This window comes from Mycetomoellerius zeteki, unplaced genomic scaffold (assembly GCF_001594055.1).
Source record: "Mycetomoellerius zeteki isolate Tzet28-1 unplaced genomic scaffold, Tzet1.0 scaffold114, whole genome shotgun sequence".
Classification (NCBI taxonomy): domain Eukaryota; kingdom Metazoa; phylum Arthropoda; class Insecta; order Hymenoptera; family Formicidae; genus Mycetomoellerius; species Mycetomoellerius zeteki.
In genome coordinates, this window is record NW_017256062.1 from 1,534,172 (window position 1) to 1,554,404 (window position 20,233).

The window sequence follows — 20,233 nt, forward strand, 5'->3', positions numbered from 1 at the left end:
TTATGATAAAAAGAATATGTATCTAATACATTATTATAATTTATAGTATATAATATTTTATCTTGAGAAGGGGAAACGACAAATTAACAGCATACAATTCTTTAGAAATTTTCTTTATCTGACTCTATAAAAAATGTACATTTTTTGTAAAATTTTTTTTCATCAATAAATAAAAACTAATGCAGTAAAATTTTAGATTTCGATCACAAAGTCATGACTTTCAAAATCTGTACAAACTAATTGTACTACAATTATTTGTAATTGTTTTGTTCGTGTTAAATAATCGCACGGTTTCTCTCTCTCTGATTTGAATAAATTTTTAACATAATATTTCCATTAACTTTGCTTTTTACAATCTATTGTCTCGGCATATTTCACAGAAATTTCTTCTAGTATCTTCAATGTCTGTAGAAAAAAGATTGAAAAATTAAATTTTTACAGATTGCAAGTATATTATTTTTTTTTAACTGACGACATATTAAAAAGCTACGAAATGAATGGATACATTTTATCGTATCTTATTCTTTTTGTTTCACTTAAATAAAATCAATACATATTATAGTATATGTTGGATGCTATTAATTATTAATTATTAATTATTAATTATGAAAACAGTACAAATGTGTGTAAAAATGTACAGATTTCAATACAAGAATAATTTCATAGTAAAATGTTTACTAAGTGCAAAATCCATTTCACTTTTTGAGCAACTAAGCTCGATAGTTACCTCGTTTTTCTCCTTTTTATACCATGCGACATTGGTTTGAACTCTATTAATAACCATCCCGATCGCAGTTTCATACGTCTCGCTTTTGCCTTTCAGTTGTAGTAGCTGACGAGAAAAAAAAAGAATGCGATCGTTGTATAATGATTCGACACTTTTAACACCCGAAGTATACGAGTATACATATACATATATATGTTTTCAGAGAAGAATATCATTCACTTTTCAATTCTTGTTAAGAGTTTCATCACTCGTGTAATTTTCTTACCCATTCTATGTCCTCTTCTTGACGAATGTTTTTCGAGAAAGCATACAATACGTCGATCAAGGTAACATTTGCGCTGGAAGTACAGCAATGAAAATGTCATAGCGAGCGTCAGACAATAATACTCGGATGATATCGTACAAAAGGCAATTGATATTTATTAAATTCTTTAATAATTATTTTTTCAACAATTTGAAAATTGTTAAGAAAATTGAATTGTCAAAAGAAGAACAATTGAAAAGAGTTGTTTTCTTGCCAATTGTAAACTTTGTTTAACTTACTAATTATTATTTCCTTCTGTTGTGTTCGTGTTAAACTCATTCCAATGTTGAATTATGAACTGTATTGCAACGTGATATCCGTATGGATTTAACGCAATGGACCTTAGAGCTATTTCTATATATTCAGACGTTACGTTCTTTTGTGAATATATTGTAGACAGATATCTGAAAGCAATTATTATAATATGCAATAAAAAATTGTAATATATATTTAAATAATTATAATTCAAAATAATATTCAAACGAACACCTACTTGGCACTCTTTATGTCGCACTTGTCTATTAAAAATTTTGTTCTTAATTAATGTAATTTTATTCTATCACGAGATGCGGAATGTATCTTACCTTTGCAACAGACTCGCGTTTGCATGACATCCCAATGCAAAGGCGAGGCTTTTCTTATCATGTACCGTTGATTCGTTGTATCTTTTCAGGAGTGCCAGCCATTGTTCCTCCGTGGTGACTTTCATGAGTGTACAGTACGCCCAGCTACGAAATTCTTGAGGTAAACTAGTTTAACAGATAGTTTTACTGCTATCATAACAATATTTAATACAGTGATTAATTTAAACAATAAAGGTCATTGCTCATGTTTCCATGCATTCAGTGCGTTTCGATGCATTTAATTAATACTAAATGTAATTTTATAATTTATAATTAACGTTAATATATTTAATTCTCATAATTAACAAATCTTAAAAATAAACAAATACGTTTTGTATTAAATATACAAATACTTGTAGTTTACTTTGCTGCACTCAGAAAAAAGTTTTGTTGATATGTGACCAATCACAACTTTTTTGTTCTAATCAAAAATTTGGTTAGAATAAAAGTTGAAGTTGATCACATATCAACAAAACTTTTTTCTGAGTATAGATACGTACGAGTTCGACGATTCGTTTTGTAGCATTTTTCGATCAAAGTCAAGGACCGCCGTTAAACATGCTTGATAATCTACCGAACAAGCCGATTTCATTAAGTTAATTTCGAATTCTGTCCACAGCGTGGGATCCTTATAAATCACCGTCGGCGCGATCTTGCTGTACACTTTATTTATAAACTTGCACATGATAAACTGAAAGAAGTCAATTCAATTTAATTGAATTTTCCGTTTAGATAAAAGAATAGAGAAAAGTTCATATTAAGCTTAAGACGTAAAGTTATTTATAGCAACACGTTTCTTTTCAACACACTAAAAATACCTATAAATATAAAAAAGCTTTGATAATCCAAAAGTATTTTTTTTAATTGTAATGAGCTATAAAATGATATTTTAGAAGCTGTTCTTCTTTTTTAATTTCCTTTTCATATCATACCTCGTTCTCTTAAAAAAGGAAAATTATCTACTGTATCGAGCCAATATCTCACTCTTCCGTTTCAAGATTCTGTTTCATCTTTAAAAACATCAAAGTGTTCTTGTGAAATTGCGAAGAAGAAGGTAAAGTAACCGGCAGCGATATTTATCGTAACATTATAGAGATCTGCGGTTGATTCGCACAAGAAGTAAGAGTAAGTAATTCCATTTATCCAGAATTTACGAGCAATAAACCGGGTGGATTAAAACGCAGAGATACGCCGCAACGTATTTATTTAATTTGGCACGTTAGGTTTACAGACGTGGAGTGCCTGAAGAAACCGTGGGGCCTGCCTCTCAACTCGCGGTGAGGCCTCTCCTCTCGTATATTTTTGCAATAATGGCTTCTGTGAAAAGGGAACTGTTACGGCAACATTGGTCGGCGCGAGTGCTTAATTAAATGTTACGTGCCTCGTATTTCGGTGCAAATAATGATTGAGTCCTCCGACCTAATTGAGAACGTCGAATCGCAACGACGGCCGATGGGCCGATGATCACTTATATATCTGTCCCAGGGATAATCATACGCTTTATAATGCCATACTTAAGCCTTAACTGCGCGTAATAACGACATAAGCCAGAACTGCATAGCGGACGATTTAGATCGCGCGAGGCGGCGTCGATTATATCTCGAATATCTTATCGCGCCGCGACCGTATAAATTAATAATAAAAGGAAATGTGCTCGCCTTTACAATCTCACGTAAATCTACTTGGAAAGACGAACTTGACAAAGTCACAACTAGAATGTAGCAAATATACTGCAAATGTTTAAGGGATTTACTGCTTTACTTGTATACGATCGTCTCTTTATACTATCGAAGAAATGGTCGATGCTCATAATTAAAACAATTACACCTTATTGCTTGAATATCGTTCATCAAACGTATAGCTTCAAATGTTACCTTGATAACTTTGAATATTACCTTGAACGAGTTTGAGTCCCAAAGCCGATTTTGGATAATAGTTAATAAACGCAACGCAGGTGTCCATAATATTGTTCCACTTTCTGTTTCCATTTTCTCAAGAATATTCCACATAATTCTTTTATCAAGCAATCCGGCGTTAGTCATCGCAGCTGAATCGGTTAACACTTGAACTTTAGTTATTTCCGGCAGAGCTTGGAAAGATTTTGTCAACAATTTCCAGTTTTCTACATCGTAATTAACACGATATAATGCTGCAAATAACAGGACAATAGAGATAAATTAGTAACAATAGTTTTATGTATAAGTTCAAAGGCAACAGTTTCCGAAAAAATATTATTAATCTTTCTCGCTCGACGTTACGATAAATGACACTATTCTTGATACGACTTTACTATCTACGATTTACGGTAGTGGTGTGACGATTTTTGAACACCCTATATGTGAAACAAATTCTTTATGAATTTATGAAGTGGCTTGAGTTTATTTCCAAATTGATCGACACCAGTTATTGACGATAAAAATATTACTTTGTTATCTCCTTAATTGATCGGCGTATGTTACACAGTAATATTACCCGTTTGATTGATATTCAACAAAATCCACTGGTTGTTGGAAGTCGCTCGGCTCAAAGCAGTGTCGTTAATTTTCATGCGTTTCTTGACCATCCATGCCTTCGGCAGGGTATTACCAAATTGCTGTTCATTTTCGGTTGTCCACGTCAACGGGATATGCCATAACTCTTCGCTCGTACTATTTAGGCCATAATGATAAAATCGATCCTGAAACACAAACATCGCATAATCGAGCAATTTTTATCGATGTCCATTATAGACATTTCATAATTATATTTTACTTCTTTATTTAATTTATCCTTTCTGACGGCTTTATTATAGTATTATAATGAAGATTATAAATTGCAGTTTTATTCGTAAAAGATATCTCTTTAAAGAATATAATGTTTTATATTTTCTCTCTCTCTCTCTCTCTCTCTCTCTCTCTCTCTCTCTCTCTCATCAATTTTTATGAGAAAATTTTAATTTTACAACATACACTCATAAACATACAAACTATATAGAAGTGGAGTTGGAAGAAATTACTGATTACGTAGACAAATTAATATAAAAATTATTAATGTATCAGCAATTTATATCTATAATTATCTTCGAGCTAAAAAATAAATTGGCCATAAAAAGATTTTGTTATAAGATATATATGCCGTATTCGATATGAAATAATATTTGTATCAATATGACGTGTTTTTTAAATATAAAGTTTCATTAATTTGAAAAATTGAAAAGTCACGATTAAATATGGAACCCATCAAATTTTTGACAAAAAAAATTGATTCCAGATTAATCGGAAGAAATTGAGGCATTCTGTATAATTTAATCGTTCTGTATAATTTAGCCACACAACTTCCTTTTTTCTCGTTACGTTAAGAGAATAACGATTATTAATATCGTCGTAAATGCATTCCATCGATAAGTAATTTGTCGTCCACGAAACAAGATGAAGAAACGCTTCTGGAGATCGATATGCGATAAAGAGCGGCGCACCTGCGTAAGCTCGATCGCACCGGTTTCTCGATTCTGTTGGACGTGCAGGACAGGGAGTCCGGGCTGATACGTCCAAGTTCGCATAACGTCCTTCATGCGGAGCCCTGAGGAAGCCGGTAGCCCGTTCACTCCATCGATCTCCATCTGAAAAGCGCTCCAGAGATCCTCCTGATCGGCGTTGCGATAGTGATACGTACGCATGTAATGGCGCACAGACGAAAGGAAGATTCGCTCGCCCAGAAAATGATAGATCATGTGCGTCACGCAATTACCCTTAACGTATGATGTCAAATCGAAGACGCCAGTGAGACCGTTCATTTTCCTCAGATCAATATGTAACGGGTGTGCTTCTTCGCCAGCGTCGCTATCAAACACGTCGTAACACCCGATCAGGAAATAGGCCTGCAGATCCCAAGAAGTAGGCTCGAGCTGGAAAATTAAGCAAGTTAATCACGGCCATTGGTTAAATATCACAACAACATGACTATGCAACGATAAAATTAATTCTCATAAAATTATTAAAATACGATGAAACATAAAAAAGAGGTGAAAAAATTATTAATTAATGATTATTAATTAATAATCAAAATATAAATTATCGATTTTTTATGTGATTTTCTGTAACTTTACAAAATTCTACATAGCTTCTACATAAAAATTAATATTTACATTATATTCAGGGAATGGAAATAAAACTCGTTACTTGTAACTAAATTACAGTAACTTAAGTTAGTTACTTAGTAAGTTAGTAACTTAACTTAGTTACTTTTTTGGTAACTTTAATAGTAACTACGTTACTTTTTTTTGTAACTGTAACGGTAACGTAGTTACATTTTTTTGGTAACGGTAACGAATTTTACAGTTACTTTTATCGTTATTTTGCATACGATTGAACATGGTTCGATTGGACACTAGCCACTCATAGCGTTTGAGACCAGAAAACCCCTAGACGCCCGTCCGTTGTGATTGGTGATCGTCGATTTTAAAAAAGTAATGGAAAAGTAATGAAAAGTTACTTTATCAAGTAACGATAACTATAACAAGTTACTTTTAAAAATCGGTAACTAGTAACGGTATCTTGTTACTTTTTCTGCTTAGTAATGAGTAACTGTAACTTATTACTTTTAAAAATAACTTTCCACTCCCTGATTATTACGAGTATGTTAATATTTATATTATAATATTGAAGTATACATATACACTCAACAGCAAAATTAAAACATGATCTATTTTACCCCCCGCCCCCCCTTCAAAGTAGGCAAATTTCAAGACACTATAACTTCGTCAAAAATCATCGAGATGTTTAAAAAAGCACTTTACAGCTTGAAATCTTTACTTTTGCGTACGGTTATTGAGATTTCAATTTGATTAACATTTTACGGAGCTATACGGATACAAATGGAAATCCGTCAAATCTAAAAATTTTGAACAAACTTTACAAAGTTTCATGGTCTGAATTAAACATAGTAATCAAATTCTGTTTACAGCTTTCGAAAGAGTGAATCTTTACCTTTAATTTGCTTTTTTATAAAGCTTTGTGCAATTTTTTTTCGCCGAGTTATTCAATATTGAAGTAAAAGGAATCGTTTTTGCTTCAATGTTGAATAACTCCGTGAAAAAAGACCGTACAACGCTCAATAAAAAACCAAATTAAAGGTAAAGATTCACGCTTTCTTGTCTTGGAATTTGCCTACTTTGGGGGGAGGAGGATAAAATAGGTGATGCTTTAATTTTGCTGTTGAGTGTATATATCTAAAATCGAACTTTTTCTATAGACTGAATAATAAAATTGTTACATAAAGTGATTATAATTGATAATTTTTAATCAACATTATTTAGAAAATTGACTTATAGCCACTTTACTGCGTTTAATGCTAGGAATCCGAAAAATGAGGCGAATCCTTCTTTCAGCCACACTTCGTCCCACCATTTCGGCGTTACCAAATTACCGAACCATTGATGAGCGACTTCGTGTGCCACGATACCAGCTATTGACTTTTTGGACTCAATAATACTGTCATCTTTCTTTATAAGGATAACATCTTCTCTAAAAGTATCAGTATAATTCATTAGTACTATAACTTTTAATCTAAATTGTAATAAAAAGTTCTGTTAATTAATTTATACGAGAAAAATACAATATTCTAAAATCTAAAATAATCAAAATCACAAATTCTTGTTTAAGAAAATCCTGCAAATGCAAATTATACTTAAAGAGGACGATATTTTTATGCTTTAAAATTTTTTACAAAAGAATGAATGAAATTGAGTATTACAAAAAAATAATTCGTTTACCGAAACGTTAAGAGGCCCCAGTTTTCCATCGCAGCATATGCTAATTCAGGAACTACGATCACATCTAGTTTATCTAATTCGTAATAAAATCCAGTAAGATTCTGTACTACACGAAGAACTTTCGATATCAGATCGCCTACGTATCTTGTATCGTTCGCGATCTCTTTCCTGAAAAAGATCGTATGTGATGGTCGATCGGTGACAGCAACGTCGTAACTCGAAAAATCGGTGACCATAAAAGCAACCACGTAAGTGGGCATGCGGAAGGTTTTCTCGTAATGGTCCCAGACATATCCTGGCATGCCATGTCTGAAGAAAAGGGAGTTTGAATTAAATTTAGATTATCCTTTAATTAAACATTGCGATTACACGAATAAAACTTTGCAGGGATCAGGGGATATAATAAGTGATGCATATGTATGTTACAATTGTAACAATCGCTTTCTTTTACATTTCCTCGGTGAATTTGCGCATTGAGTTCGAGTGTGATCGCATGTTAGACTTTCTGCCAATTGAGATACGAAACGGCGCCTTGATCCACGGCTCGTCGAAGCATGGATAAGCTGTTCGAGCATAATCTGGGGAGAAGTTTGATACCGCTATCCATCTGGAAAAAAAATATCTGCTTTCGCAACAGGCAGATATAAGTTGCGTTATTAAATATAACATTATAAAATAAATGAAAATTGGAATCTTTGAAACTAATAAATTAACAACATTAAGGCTGGATTGTTCTTTTCGATAAACTTCAGCGTTCACTCTCTTACTCTTCTACTCTCTCATTCTCTTATTCTTTTACTCTTTTGTTTATTTATTGGATAAATCATCACACAGTTTATCTGAAGATGGAACAATCGGTCCTAAATAAAGTATCTTTTAAGATTTCGTTGGGGGAAAACGTCAGGGACAGGACTTTTCTGGGTGTGTGGAGTCGCCCAAACGGGGGGAGGGGGAATTTCAAAATAACAAATATTTTATCTTTTGTTGTATGTGCGAAATATGTTTCTACATATACACTCTAGTCAAATATTGTTTTTTGTCAAATTACTCAAAATTTTTTTTAATTTATCAAAAAAAAAAAATTTACATATTTTTTTTAAATACTTCGAATTCTGGCTGTGAAATTTAACACCCACTGGAAAGCTCCATATTCTCCATAAGAAAGTCTCTGTCTATGCTTAATGTGAATATAGGCTACGTTTATACTGTGCATTTAGGCCGCAGCCTATACAATAGATGTCCTTGTTTATCCTGTAGGTTAAACAAAGACACCTATCGTATAGGTCGCGGACTAAGCGCATGGTGTAAACGTAGTCATTGTACAACAAATTAGGAAAGCTGGTCAAAATAGATCCTTAATGTTTAAATAATTTAGTGTGAATTTAACTAATAAATTAAAGATATCATATTTTTGTATCAAATCGTAATACCTGGTTTCGTTTGTATTATGGTCAATGTGTGCGCTCCTGAAAAACCCTTTTGGGTTTTGATGTAACGGGATCATATATTTTATGTGTAAAATGTAAATCTCTTCCGCTATCAATACATGTAGAAGAAACACATCGATAAAATCCTCCTCATCATTCATTACAGCGAACGTGCTCGTTAACTTTGATGCGTTCGGCGAACGATATTCCTTCACGCTAATATCTTGTATGAGGAGCTTACGGGCGTGAAGTCGTATGTGTTTAGTCGGTACTTTGGAATAAAATTGGATCTGTGCATCACCGATCATCGTGAAATTATTCTCTTCTAATATGGGCAGTATTTTCAAACTGCAGTGAAGAGAGAAAAAAAATTGCAACATGACATTTAAAAAAAAAGCGCAATATATAAAAATCAATGTTTTTGTCTATTTGTATTATTTTATTTACTCTAAATGTAAATATCTTCTGTTTCTAATATTAATTTTAGCAGTAGTTTGCCAATTGAAAGAAGTGAGATTAAGTGCTGCAAATATTTTAGTTCAAGTCTGTAATGTCAATCACTGATAATAGATATGCGGGGGGTGCAGACAGAGAAGTCAACATCAATCAGTTGATACAGTGAAAATCTGTGTTAGTTAATCTGTGTTAGTAAATCTATATAATATATTATTTCAACTTTAAATATAAAATAAAAAAGAACGCATTTATTTAAGTATTATCTATATATCATTAAAATACCTTCCTTCCTCTGTTATACTAGCTTTAATATTCGATAAGTCTTTAAAAAAAAATCTTGAAATTTTTGAGGAAGCAGTCAAAGATTGCAGCGAACAAAACTTTTTTTTCATTTCTAGCGTTTGAATAATTAATCGAAAAGATCATCGGAGATATGTTGATCGTCCTGCTTACGTGTATTCTAACGGTAAGACTTGATCAGACAGCCTTTCCAAATGAGCCATTTTACGAGACTTCCCACTGGTCGACCCCCTATGTCTACCATCCCGCCGATTTTCCATGCTCGAACTAATGAACCAGTAAATGATCATTGAACCGACGAAGATGAGTATCACCACCGCGATTCGCGTTCTCACTTGCCATCCACGATGCCTAACGTAAGCCGGAATTTCTGAAGCATGTTTCCATATAGTTTACAAAATTTTATTTACTTCTTTATAAATTTTATTTATAATTATTCAACAAAATAAGAATAAGTAAAAGTAACAGTAAACGTTGTAGCTATCAAATTTCAATCCTAATATCTCGTATACATGATGTCTGTTACTGTAACTTTGATTAAAATTAATGGTATATAATATTCCTTTGATTAATTTCGATTACCTGGAAGAAAAAATTTGTTAGGGTTTGTTCGAAAAATATTAAAAAATGAGAAATATTCTGATAAATTCAGACAGTATTGTCAAAATTTGACGGAAAGTATCTCATTTTATCTGTAACTATCCGAATTTGTCCGAAATTTCTACAATCTTCAATCTTCAGAGAAATTTAAAACGAATTCGGACACATTTCGACTATATTTCGGACAATTTCGAACACATTTGGACAAATTTTTCCACCAGAGTTGATTTCATTTTTGTGAGAAAAATAATAATATTCTGCGATTTTTATGAAAATATCGTGTTGACAAGTTATTGTATGTGTTGGATGATCTGAATAATTCTTTTAAAATGAACTTTTAAATGTTTACTTTTTGTATTGCACATCTATAAATTACATCTTTTAATAAGTTTTTTTTTCGATGAAACCTTGCTTTTACCTTGCGTTGGGTTATCTTCCATGCTTATCGGCAAGGGGTGCTATACTCCCGCAGGATCTAGCAATCGTACGAACATCGCCACGACGGGTAACTAGCTGCTACTGCGTCCGAAAAGCAGAAAACGCGTCAAGGGTTCGTGGTTCGACCAGACACGCCCGCCAAAAATAGAGAGACACTTGTACGCCATTTCCCTCCTCTGTACTTTACTCCGACGTTTACTGTCGATCGCTATTCGCCTGGAACTTTTTCGCGGACCGTTGTGACGACTTAACGAGTGCGCGTCTCGTTATGCAACACGTCTTCAAGAATACACCATCAGCGCCGTCATCTCGTGTTTATAATTAATAGATTTCCGGTAAATAGTCGAAGAAGAAACGTTTCGCCCATTAATCATTACAGACACAACGAACGAAATTGGCGCATACCAGAAAACAATTCACTGATCCTAAAATACGAGCAGAATTGTAAATTTAAAAATAATGAATTTAATTACCTCTCTAAAATTCTTTAGAGTGGAATCTTACTTTAAAGAGTGAAAATTAAGCCAATATTGAAAAAGAATGGCTTAATTTTCAATTTTTAAGAATGAGATTCACTCTAAAAGTTTAAAGAGTAGATATATACCTATATATGTACAAAATACACTTAATCAAGTACATATTTTAAGTCTTTCATTATTTATATCGGATTTAACTCCATGGATTGACAAAAATTTTGACATGAACGAAATATAAGCTTCCTTAAATTATTGTACATTGTAATTCTTTGCACACAATTTATAAAACGGTTTCTTTTTCATTAATTACTTAATATTATAATTATCAAAGATTTGTATATATCAGGCAGTTGATTCCTTCAGTGACTGATTGGATAATCGCGACGGACATGTGGGTGTCTAATGTATACTTAATGTGCTGCGACTATGGCCCATAAATGCGTCGACATTAGTGTCGCTAACTTTTGAATTAGTTGAGAATTCTCGTTTGGTTACTGATGAGAAAGCCACACTTACATTCATGGATTTATATTCGAACTGAAGATTCAACATGAGAGCCTGCAGCAAGTGTTCATTGTGGGATTTTACTTTTTTCATGTTACATCCCACGAAACTTGGAGAACTTAATTTCATAAAAAAAGACTTTAACTTATGAGCCATTTATCTATTTCTAAGCATCTTCTTTGAAAAATAATACTCGTGGAAAAATGCAGCTTATGTTTTAATTTCTATCTTCAGTAAATCAGTCATTAAATAAAACTAAAAAGTTTTATACCGTTCATTCAAAGAAACAGAATTAATCTGAACAATACTTATTGATCTCTGATGTTATGCGAGCTTCGAAAATTAAATTGAACGTGTTTCAATTCTTATTTGGTACGGAAGACTTTGGAGAGACTAGTTGCAAGACGAAATTCAGGAAATGCGTTTCCGAGCGGGCGTTCCCGTCCTCGCAGACCGCTTGGCACCGCTTCACGGCTAGGAGTGTCTCATATTTCAGGGAATCTCGCTTCCTGTGGCGATAGCCGAGTGCTTCGAAGTGGTGGGCCTCTCGCCACATCTCTTTCGGCATCATACGCGTGTGAGCCGCATTCAGAGAGGGTGCAAACGTCCGAGAGAGGAAGCCAAACAATGCCGATGACTGATGGAGACGCGTGACCCTCGAGAAGGAGTCGACTCTTCGAAATGTGCCGCGTCGAGGGACCTGGCCGATACCCTATCCACCCATTCTCTCACTCTCGCGCGGCCGTTACTTTTCGCTTCTTTCCTCTTTTCTCCCTCCACCCTTGTATTTTCTTAGGTGGGCCTTTACCGAGATTGACTTCTCGTTGACGGAGTAATAGCCATCCTCAATGAAACACCGACGACGAATTCGTGAATGAATCGGCTCGACAAAGAAAACAACTTTATTTCTTTTCTCTGCATTTTTCTCATTAAATATATTAATATATGATTATTGCAATTACAATAATTAAGTTACATAGAGAATAATTTATTTTATTTGTATATTATTCTAAAAAGCACATTGCTAACGTTAATAAGAATAATCATTTATGACATTTATATTATTAAATTTAATATATCAAGAAAATTTAATTTTTCTACTATTATATCATATACATACATTGTTTAAATTATTTTATGCAAGGAAAATGTTTAGTATTGTGTCAATTAGATGTTAAAGTTTTTCCTAAAATCTCTGATCAAATTTCTTTAACGTATAATTTTATCGATATTATTTTCTTTGTTAAGGAGCTAAAAATATTCACAAACTAATATTTGCAAGTTATTTTATAAGTTAGTTAGTAAAAATCAGTTAAATTTATATGACAATATTGAAAAAATAAAAATACAAATATTAATATAATTTATATGTATAATAAATTCATAAATAAATAACACAAGAGTTTGAGGGATTCATATATAATTTTAAAATATTTTGAAAAAATTAAATTTGCAATTATAAATTTTCTTGAAATCTTATATTAATTAATTAATAAAAATGTTTATGCTAATCGATTCATGTTTAGTAATCTTGAATATATTTTATAAGATTCAATTTCCTTCCTTTTACTAAATTTAAAAAAAATTTAAATATTTTTGACAACCATGACAACCGAAACGAACAATTTCTTTCTTTCTAATAAAGCATGACACACTTATCTCATAGTCGGAAGTTAGTATCGTATTTCAAAACGAGGGATGAAACCTGAATTATTATATTTTTGGACGATAGTACTAGATGATATATATGAAAGAAAATATACATATATTGAAATAATTAAGAACATTTAAACTTCGATAAAAATACAAACTAATTATAATAGTTTTTCTTAATCTAATTTTAACCGAAAATTGTTTGGAAATTTGGAGACAAAAGATACAAAAACATATTTCGAAATATGTTTTAATTTTCGTAGTAGATTTACATATTTAAAATAAATTTAAACACCATTTCATTTATCTAAAATACTTATATTCTTAGTTGGCTATTACTTGTTTCATTCAAAATTTGACACTCATGAAAACATAACATTGAAAATTTATCGGCACGAGGATAAAACAATTCACAAAAACAACGTTTCACATGCGTCGTATAAAAATTCTCTTAATCCCCGACAAATGTAGAGCTCAGAGCAAAAAACTCAGCGGCCGCTTCGTGTCTCACCATTTCGAATTCTTTCGCGAACACCGACCAGTCACTTTGGCTGCAAGAAACGATTCACGCTCAGGGATTGGCCAAAAAGCTGAAGGAAACATAGAAGAAGATTATGAAGCTTCTGTGGCCCTACTCCTACGTTCTGTGATTCTCCTCCAACGTTCTCCATGACATTCTTGCTGCCCTATGACGGCGCCGTCACATGTGCTCATTTGACATTTCCGAGTAGGCACTAACGCAATTCGCATCCATCCGCGCGCGGAGTGATTCTACGGTGAACCTGTGCTTGCCTATTAACGAAATTAGTGACAATTAATAAATATTATATATATATATCTATCCATTGATCTAATTTAACATTACCGCCTAGTATTTTAACCCAACTTCTAAACATTAAGTAATCTTATCAAGAAAATAGATATAAGAACTGTAACAAAAAAATACGAGCAAAGAAATATAAAAAGGCTATTGTAATATTTAATTTCTTTTATAGTGTTCAATGAAAAGATTTTTTTTTCGAACAAATATAAGTATAATTAGAATCTTATATATCTTTCCGCTGTTTTTTTAAGCACATACTTTTATAAATCAAATAAAAGAACAAAACAAACGTTAAATGAATAAATCGTTGAAAATTATTGAAGATTTATTGCGGATTGATTGCTGATTATTTTGTAGTTGTTTTATTTTTGTTAATCTCTTTCTTTGTCAATTCTTTGTAAAAATATTCATATAAAAAATTCGCATACTGACACGTTGAAATTGTCAAAATCTTTATTCGTTGCTATGTTGTGTTCGAAAGACACGATTGCATCGTACAGCCATCGGACATCCGATAATTTTGAATTACTACCGACACCGGCAACGCCGTCATCTTTTCATATGGAAGGGCAGAATGCGAGATCAGCAACAGGTTGTGAGACACCATGGTACCATAGGTGGTCTTGGAGCAACCCATCGAATCCTTGCGGCGGATTTGATATTGCAACCGACGAAACCGCTCGTTTAATTCCGCCGCCTTACGTCGTCAATTTTCTTCAAAACACCGACAGCAATCAAAATTATCGCACGTGCAGGTAAAACTCCCATATATTATACGTATAAAAAAATTAATTAAAACTAATGGACTTCTTTGACACCTTATTTACTTAATATTTAAGAATTTTATTTATTGGAAATTATACTTTAAAATGCTCTAAAGATAACCCTATAAGAAGTATAGTATACTTTAGTTTCTCTACTATAACAGTGTTGAAACTGAATTGAAATTGAAATATTAACTTTATTATTATATTTATGAAAATATTATATTTTGCATTAAAATAAATATTTCACGCTCATAAGAAACAAATATAGCTCATAATTTCTAAAATTATATCTTTTGATAACTCATTATTATATACAATTAATAAATGTTTTTGTTATAATTTTACTACTTTTTCAAATATAGTTCATGATTTTTCGTATTGTAAGATCGTGTAATTATTATTGCAATATATCTTATTATATAAATGTGTATTCTATAACGTTTAATTTTTGTAAGATGGGAGCAATATTCTCAGCAAGATGCAGCAGATTGTCATCTGATAATCGAGCAACTGAATGGAAAGGAAGACGAGAAACCTTTGAGTAAACCTGAAGATTTGTTGTACGAGAATAACCAAGATCGTCGTGTGACGACAAACACGGGGACAATGTTTCGCACTTGGGAGTTGCCTCATTTGCAGAACATAGACCTCGAGTATGAGAGCAAGTATCAATCTTGGCAGGATTCGCAACATAATCAGAATCATACGAATTCGTTGTTTGGAGAAAATATACGTTTGCACCAACGAGAGCGAGGTAATGTGTTATTTCTTTATCTACTTCGAGAGATCGCATTTTATAAAATAAAATTTATATTTTATATATATATATATATATATATACAGGGTGTTAGTTAAGTATGTTGCCATACTCAACAGAGCGATTCTTCGGTTTATTTCAAGTAAAAAAGTCCATATAAACATGTGTCCTAAACGGCTTAGTTTCCGAAATACAAGTGAATGTTCGCAAATGTTTGACGAAACGTAAATTGCGTTGGAGATATCTTCCTGTATAAATATGCCTTGCTTCACGTGAGTTACCATTCGCACAACCGTAAACAAAGTGACAAAGTCAAAGTCAAAGTCACAAAATAAAAATAGACTTCAGTTCTGATGTAGCTGCGGGTCATTTAGTTCGTACATACGTTTTCGGACCAAATTGTTTCAGTTCATCAAAATCGCAAGGTGGACATTTTCAACAATTCATCTAATTGTTTTATTTCATCAGAAGAACTGAAGCCTGTTTTTGTTTTTCTGTTTTTGACTACTTTTTGACTAGTTCAAGCTGTATTTCTTTCAAATAAACAGATTACTACTACACACATTAAAATTTTTTTATTTCGGAAACTAAGTCGTTCAGGACACATATTTATATGGACTTTTTTACTTGAAATAAACCAAAGAATCGCTCTGTTGAGTATGGCAACATACTTAACTAACACCTTGTATGTATATATATACAGGGTGTTCCATTTTAATTTCCCCAGGCAAATATCTCGAAAAATATGGAAGATATATAGAAAAATGTTTGCCTGGAAAAATTAAAATGGAACACTCTGTATGCGCGCGCGCGCGTGTGTGTGTGTGTGTGTGTGTACATTTAAGCTATTAGATTATAATTATATTTAAAAAATTTTGTAAAAAGACTACCTATCATTCAAGTAGAAATCGATTATAACTTATTGGAAAATAGTTTAAACTCAATTTAAATTATTCTGAAGCAATAATTAAGCCATTGTTATACGAATTTTTATAGCTCTGCACAGCTGTGTGTAATACATTAGATTGAAACCTTTTGAATTATAGCTTCGACAGATTTCCGATGTAAATCATTGATAATACAATTAGAAGTTTTATGACTTTAGTGTCGCCAATGCGGCTATAACAAACCCAGTACAATCTAAATGTTTATCGGATGTCTAACTGCTGGTATACATCTTGCATAGTAAACGTCATTATAACACACGCTGTTACACTGATATTTAATATATTCTGTCTACACTGCTAATTTTGTTGAATAACAAATAAATTTTCACGTCAAAAATTGATAATTGAATTTTAACATGAATTGAATAGAATAAATAGAAATCAACAATAAAACTAAAATTATTTAAAATGGTATATATCTTTTTCCATGAGAAATCTAACATCTAGAGTGCATTAACATTATAAAATAATAAAAATTAAAGAAAATATAAACAATAATAAGGATCCAAGTCGACACAGAATCGTTATAAAATCAAGATTTAGCAATCAAATTTACTACTTTACTTTAAACGTTTTTATTTCATATGTCACCTAAATTTACAAAATTCAATATTTTTTATTTATTTGTTTAAAGACTTCTCTAATAATTATTTTTAAATTTGATAAAATAATTAAAATGTTTTAATACGATAAATAAAAACAGCTTGAAAAACGGTCAAACCTGGGATTTAGTATGTAATAATATTTCTGTGACTTTTTAAAATGTCTAAAAGTAATATGTAAATTAAAAACTTTTTAATTTACATATTACTGTATAAATACATTCAGTATATATTGGTGTATAAATCATACTCTTATTATATGAATATCATTCATATATGATTATATATTAACTTGTCCAGTATATTTGCAAATTAGTAACATCAACGTTAGCTTTGGCTTTGTTTGATGTTACTTTCGTATTACTCTGATAGTAATCATCGATGCGGGCCATGAATTATGAGAGATCTCGCGTTTGATGTCAGCTAGCAATTAGAGTCAAGATAGCGGCACGGAAGCAAAGTTAAGGGCTTCAAGAGAGCGAAAGAGAAAGAAGAAAAGTCTCTGGCTCTCTCGACAGCCACGTGTTGCATTGCGGTAGAAACCGCGTGCTTCTAGCAAAAGTGGATTTCGCAAGCGGGTGCATCGGTGCAACGCGCACTAATGCATCGTACATGCGGCTATTTTCATCTGAGGCCGACAAAAAGTCGCCGACGAGCCGCGAAATCTTACCGCGGAAAACCATGCGGCAAAAAGATCGAGCCGGATGATAAGCGCGTTATGTCACCATCCGGGATGGAACTCGATCGTTCTCTTAATGCGAACGGGAGAAGTGAGAGAGGAAGGGCTCGCATCGATATCATCTAAAGAGAATGTTGTCTGGAGTTCCGTTTCTTTTTAATTTCACTTTACTGTATACTGAAAATCAAGCGAATATAAGATAAAAATATCTACAATTAATGGACATGAATCAATTGTTGGACAAAGTAATAAAACATTTCAAATATAAAGTTTTTAATAGTATGTATGATTCTAAATAATTTCTTATTAAATTTTTATAAATAACAAATTTATTTAGTCGTATATGTCATTAAAAACTTAATATTTAAAATTTTGTACCACTTTAGTCAACGAATTGGATCCACTAACTGGTACCTTTACCTTATATCGATGACTTAAGGGGATCCTAAACCGAACTTGATCGAGGTCGATAGTGCAGACTTTTTTAATTCCAAATTCGATAATAGTGACATCTTTGATTCATTTCTTACATTATATTATATATCGTTCTATCTCACTTAAACGCATACATCTGTCCTTATCTAACATATGCCAGCACCATCTATCGCAAGACCGCGCAACTATTACTACACGGAATTTTGGCTCTGTTGACAGTCCCAGTCTTTGCAAAGCATCCGTATACACGTATTTTCCATTCGGTGAAAACGCTTTTCTTCTAGACTTTCAATCTTAGTTCTACAAACTCGGTATCGTTCGTTACAATAATGTGACCTCAGCCGTATGCTTATTTTCAAGATATAAATTATAAAACTCTTGTATGAAGCAAATATAGACCTGAGGTGTCAGCTGTACGAGCTAAAAGTAAGTGAATTTTTAAACTTTTCTTCGATTTTCTCATAAAATCCGATACAGCTGAGGTCCTGTTTGTGCGTACTTTAATTCTGTAAAAACAATTTTGCAATCCGTCAATTCAATTCGGAGATATTTCACCGAATGGAAATGATGGTAAAGTAGAACAACTTTAGCATCCCCTTAAGCCCATTCTACAATTGCGTAAGCATAGTTGTAAATGATTGTATTTATAAGAATTGATCACAGTCGAATATTCTCTTCATATTTGACTGTGGTTGATTAATTCTTACAACTACAACTACTTACAACTACGCTTACGCAATTGTAAAATGGGCTTTACGCAGTGTCCGACAGCTAAAACCTCTTGAATGTTGTTCAGAATCGTATCCTGGATAACATTTATCGAGATCAAGGCCATTGGAGATTATTGTCTTACAAGATATTTTATATTTTGTCAAAATGTTGAAATTTTCAAATCTTACTCAAAAAGTTCCTAATGAAAAAATATTTGGTTATAATGATTTGGAAATCTTGAAATAAGCTGCAAGAATATGCAATGAAACAGAATGTACCATTTGAAAAAATCAACATGACCTTCATATGACTTTTGTCTGAAACATTTTTTTCTAAAATGCTCTGTTTCCGAAATAAAATGGATGTACGGGTGATCTCAGACACCTGGTATATATATGTATGTATATACATATATATATATATATATTTCCTCATTTTATTCTATTGATTGTAGAAACAACGAAGAGAACAAGCGATAAACCGCGGAAAGAGAGAACCGCATTTACAAAGCAACAGGTTCGACATCTTGAATGCGAATTCGCACATAGTAATTATTTGACACGTTTGCGCCGCTATGAAATTGCTGTAGCATTAGATTTGACGGAACGCCAGGTACAATATAAACAATTGAATAGAATACAGAAATTTTGTCTTTTCATCATTAAATATATTTTTTACAGGTGAAAGTGTGGTTTCAGAATAGACGTATGAAATGGAAACGGACGAAAGGAAACACGGTGAACGTACAGGAAGCAACCACTGTATCGTGACATATATTCCTAGAGTTCGTTATTCAATATATTTAGATTTTTATTGTATATAATTTATATTTGTAACGATTGTGGCGTAAAGAATTGCGCGTTTACTCTCTGTACCAAAGAAAAATTCGAGTTTATATTCATCCAGAAGACATATCTGATTTTATTTGAGCCAATATCTCTTGGAAAATAATGATAAATTATCGATAGTATCTTTGCCACACATACTAATCTCTTCTGATAAACCATTCGAAATCGGCATCAAAACTGTACGTCCCATACATATGCGGAAGAGGTCGTTACCTTTCGAATTCACCACAATTAAGAAACTACGAACTTGTTCTTAGAGAAAAAATAATTTATAGATACACACAAATTACTTACAGAAATTTAAAAATTTTACTATAACAATGGTATAGATATTGTAGAGCCCTGTATTATAAGATAATTTCCTATTGTTTATTAAGTTTATTTAATGCAAATACAAATTACAAATT

General features: G+C 32.4%; 2 protein-coding genes across 2 annotated transcripts; one reads left to right on the forward strand and one right to left on the reverse strand.

Annotated features, from left to right (window-relative positions):
• Positions 1–274: 274 nt before the first annotated feature.
• Positions 275–10,827, reverse strand: LOC108728673 (thyrotropin-releasing hormone-degrading ectoenzyme). Its single transcript, XM_018457401.1, has 15 exons — positions 10,605–10,827; positions 9,740–9,956; positions 8,834–9,178; positions 7,855–8,010; positions 7,404–7,712; positions 6,972–7,155; positions 5,109–5,537; positions 4,127–4,331; positions 3,550–3,803; positions 2,155–2,345; positions 1,616–1,780; positions 1,271–1,435; positions 993–1,065; positions 728–832; positions 275–405 (listed from the first exon to the last, which is right to left on the reverse strand). Exons 1-15 carry the CDS (start codon positions 10,624–10,626, stop codon positions 337–339), a joined length of 2,889 nt encoding a protein of 962 aa, XP_018312903.1. The 5' UTR covers positions 10,627–10,827; the 3' UTR covers positions 275–336.
• Positions 10,828–14,623: 3,796 nt separating this feature from the next.
• Positions 14,624–20,101, forward strand: btn (buttonless). Its single transcript, XM_018457362.1, has 4 exons — positions 14,624–14,835; positions 15,303–15,601; positions 19,433–19,590; positions 19,659–20,101. The coding sequence occupies exons 1-4, from the start codon at positions 14,642–14,644 to the stop codon at positions 19,746–19,748; spliced, it is 741 nt and encodes a 246-aa protein (XP_018312864.1). The 5' UTR covers positions 14,624–14,641; the 3' UTR covers positions 19,749–20,101.
• Positions 20,102–20,233: the final 132 nt, after the last annotated feature.

What these genes read in the sequence shown, in the direction of transcription:
- LOC108728673 (XM_018457401.1), bottom strand. Translation starts at nt 10,626, where the DNA reads ATGGAAGATAACCCAACGCAAG. An exon ending in GGAAGATAACCCAACGCAAG is followed by an intron (nt 9,957 to 10,604) that starts GTAAAAGCAAGG and finishes AACATGCTTCAG; the next exon opens with AAATTCCGGCTTACGTTAGG. An exon ending in GTTGAATATCAATCAAACGG is followed by an intron (nt 3,804 to 4,126) that starts GTAATATTACTG and finishes TGTTATTTGCAG; the next exon opens with CATTATATCGTGTTAATTAC.
- btn (XM_018457362.1), top strand. Translation starts at nt 14,642, where the DNA reads ATGGAAGGGCAGAATGCGAGATCAGCAACAGGTTGTGAGACACCATGG. An exon ending in CAAAATTATCGCACGTGCAG is followed by an intron (nt 14,836 to 15,302) that starts GTAAAACTCCCA and finishes AATTTTTGTAAG; the next exon opens with ATGGGAGCAATATTCTCAGC. An exon ending in TAGATTTGACGGAACGCCAG is followed by an intron (nt 19,591 to 19,658) that starts GTACAATATAAA and finishes TATTTTTTACAG; the next exon opens with GTGAAAGTGTGGTTTCAGAA.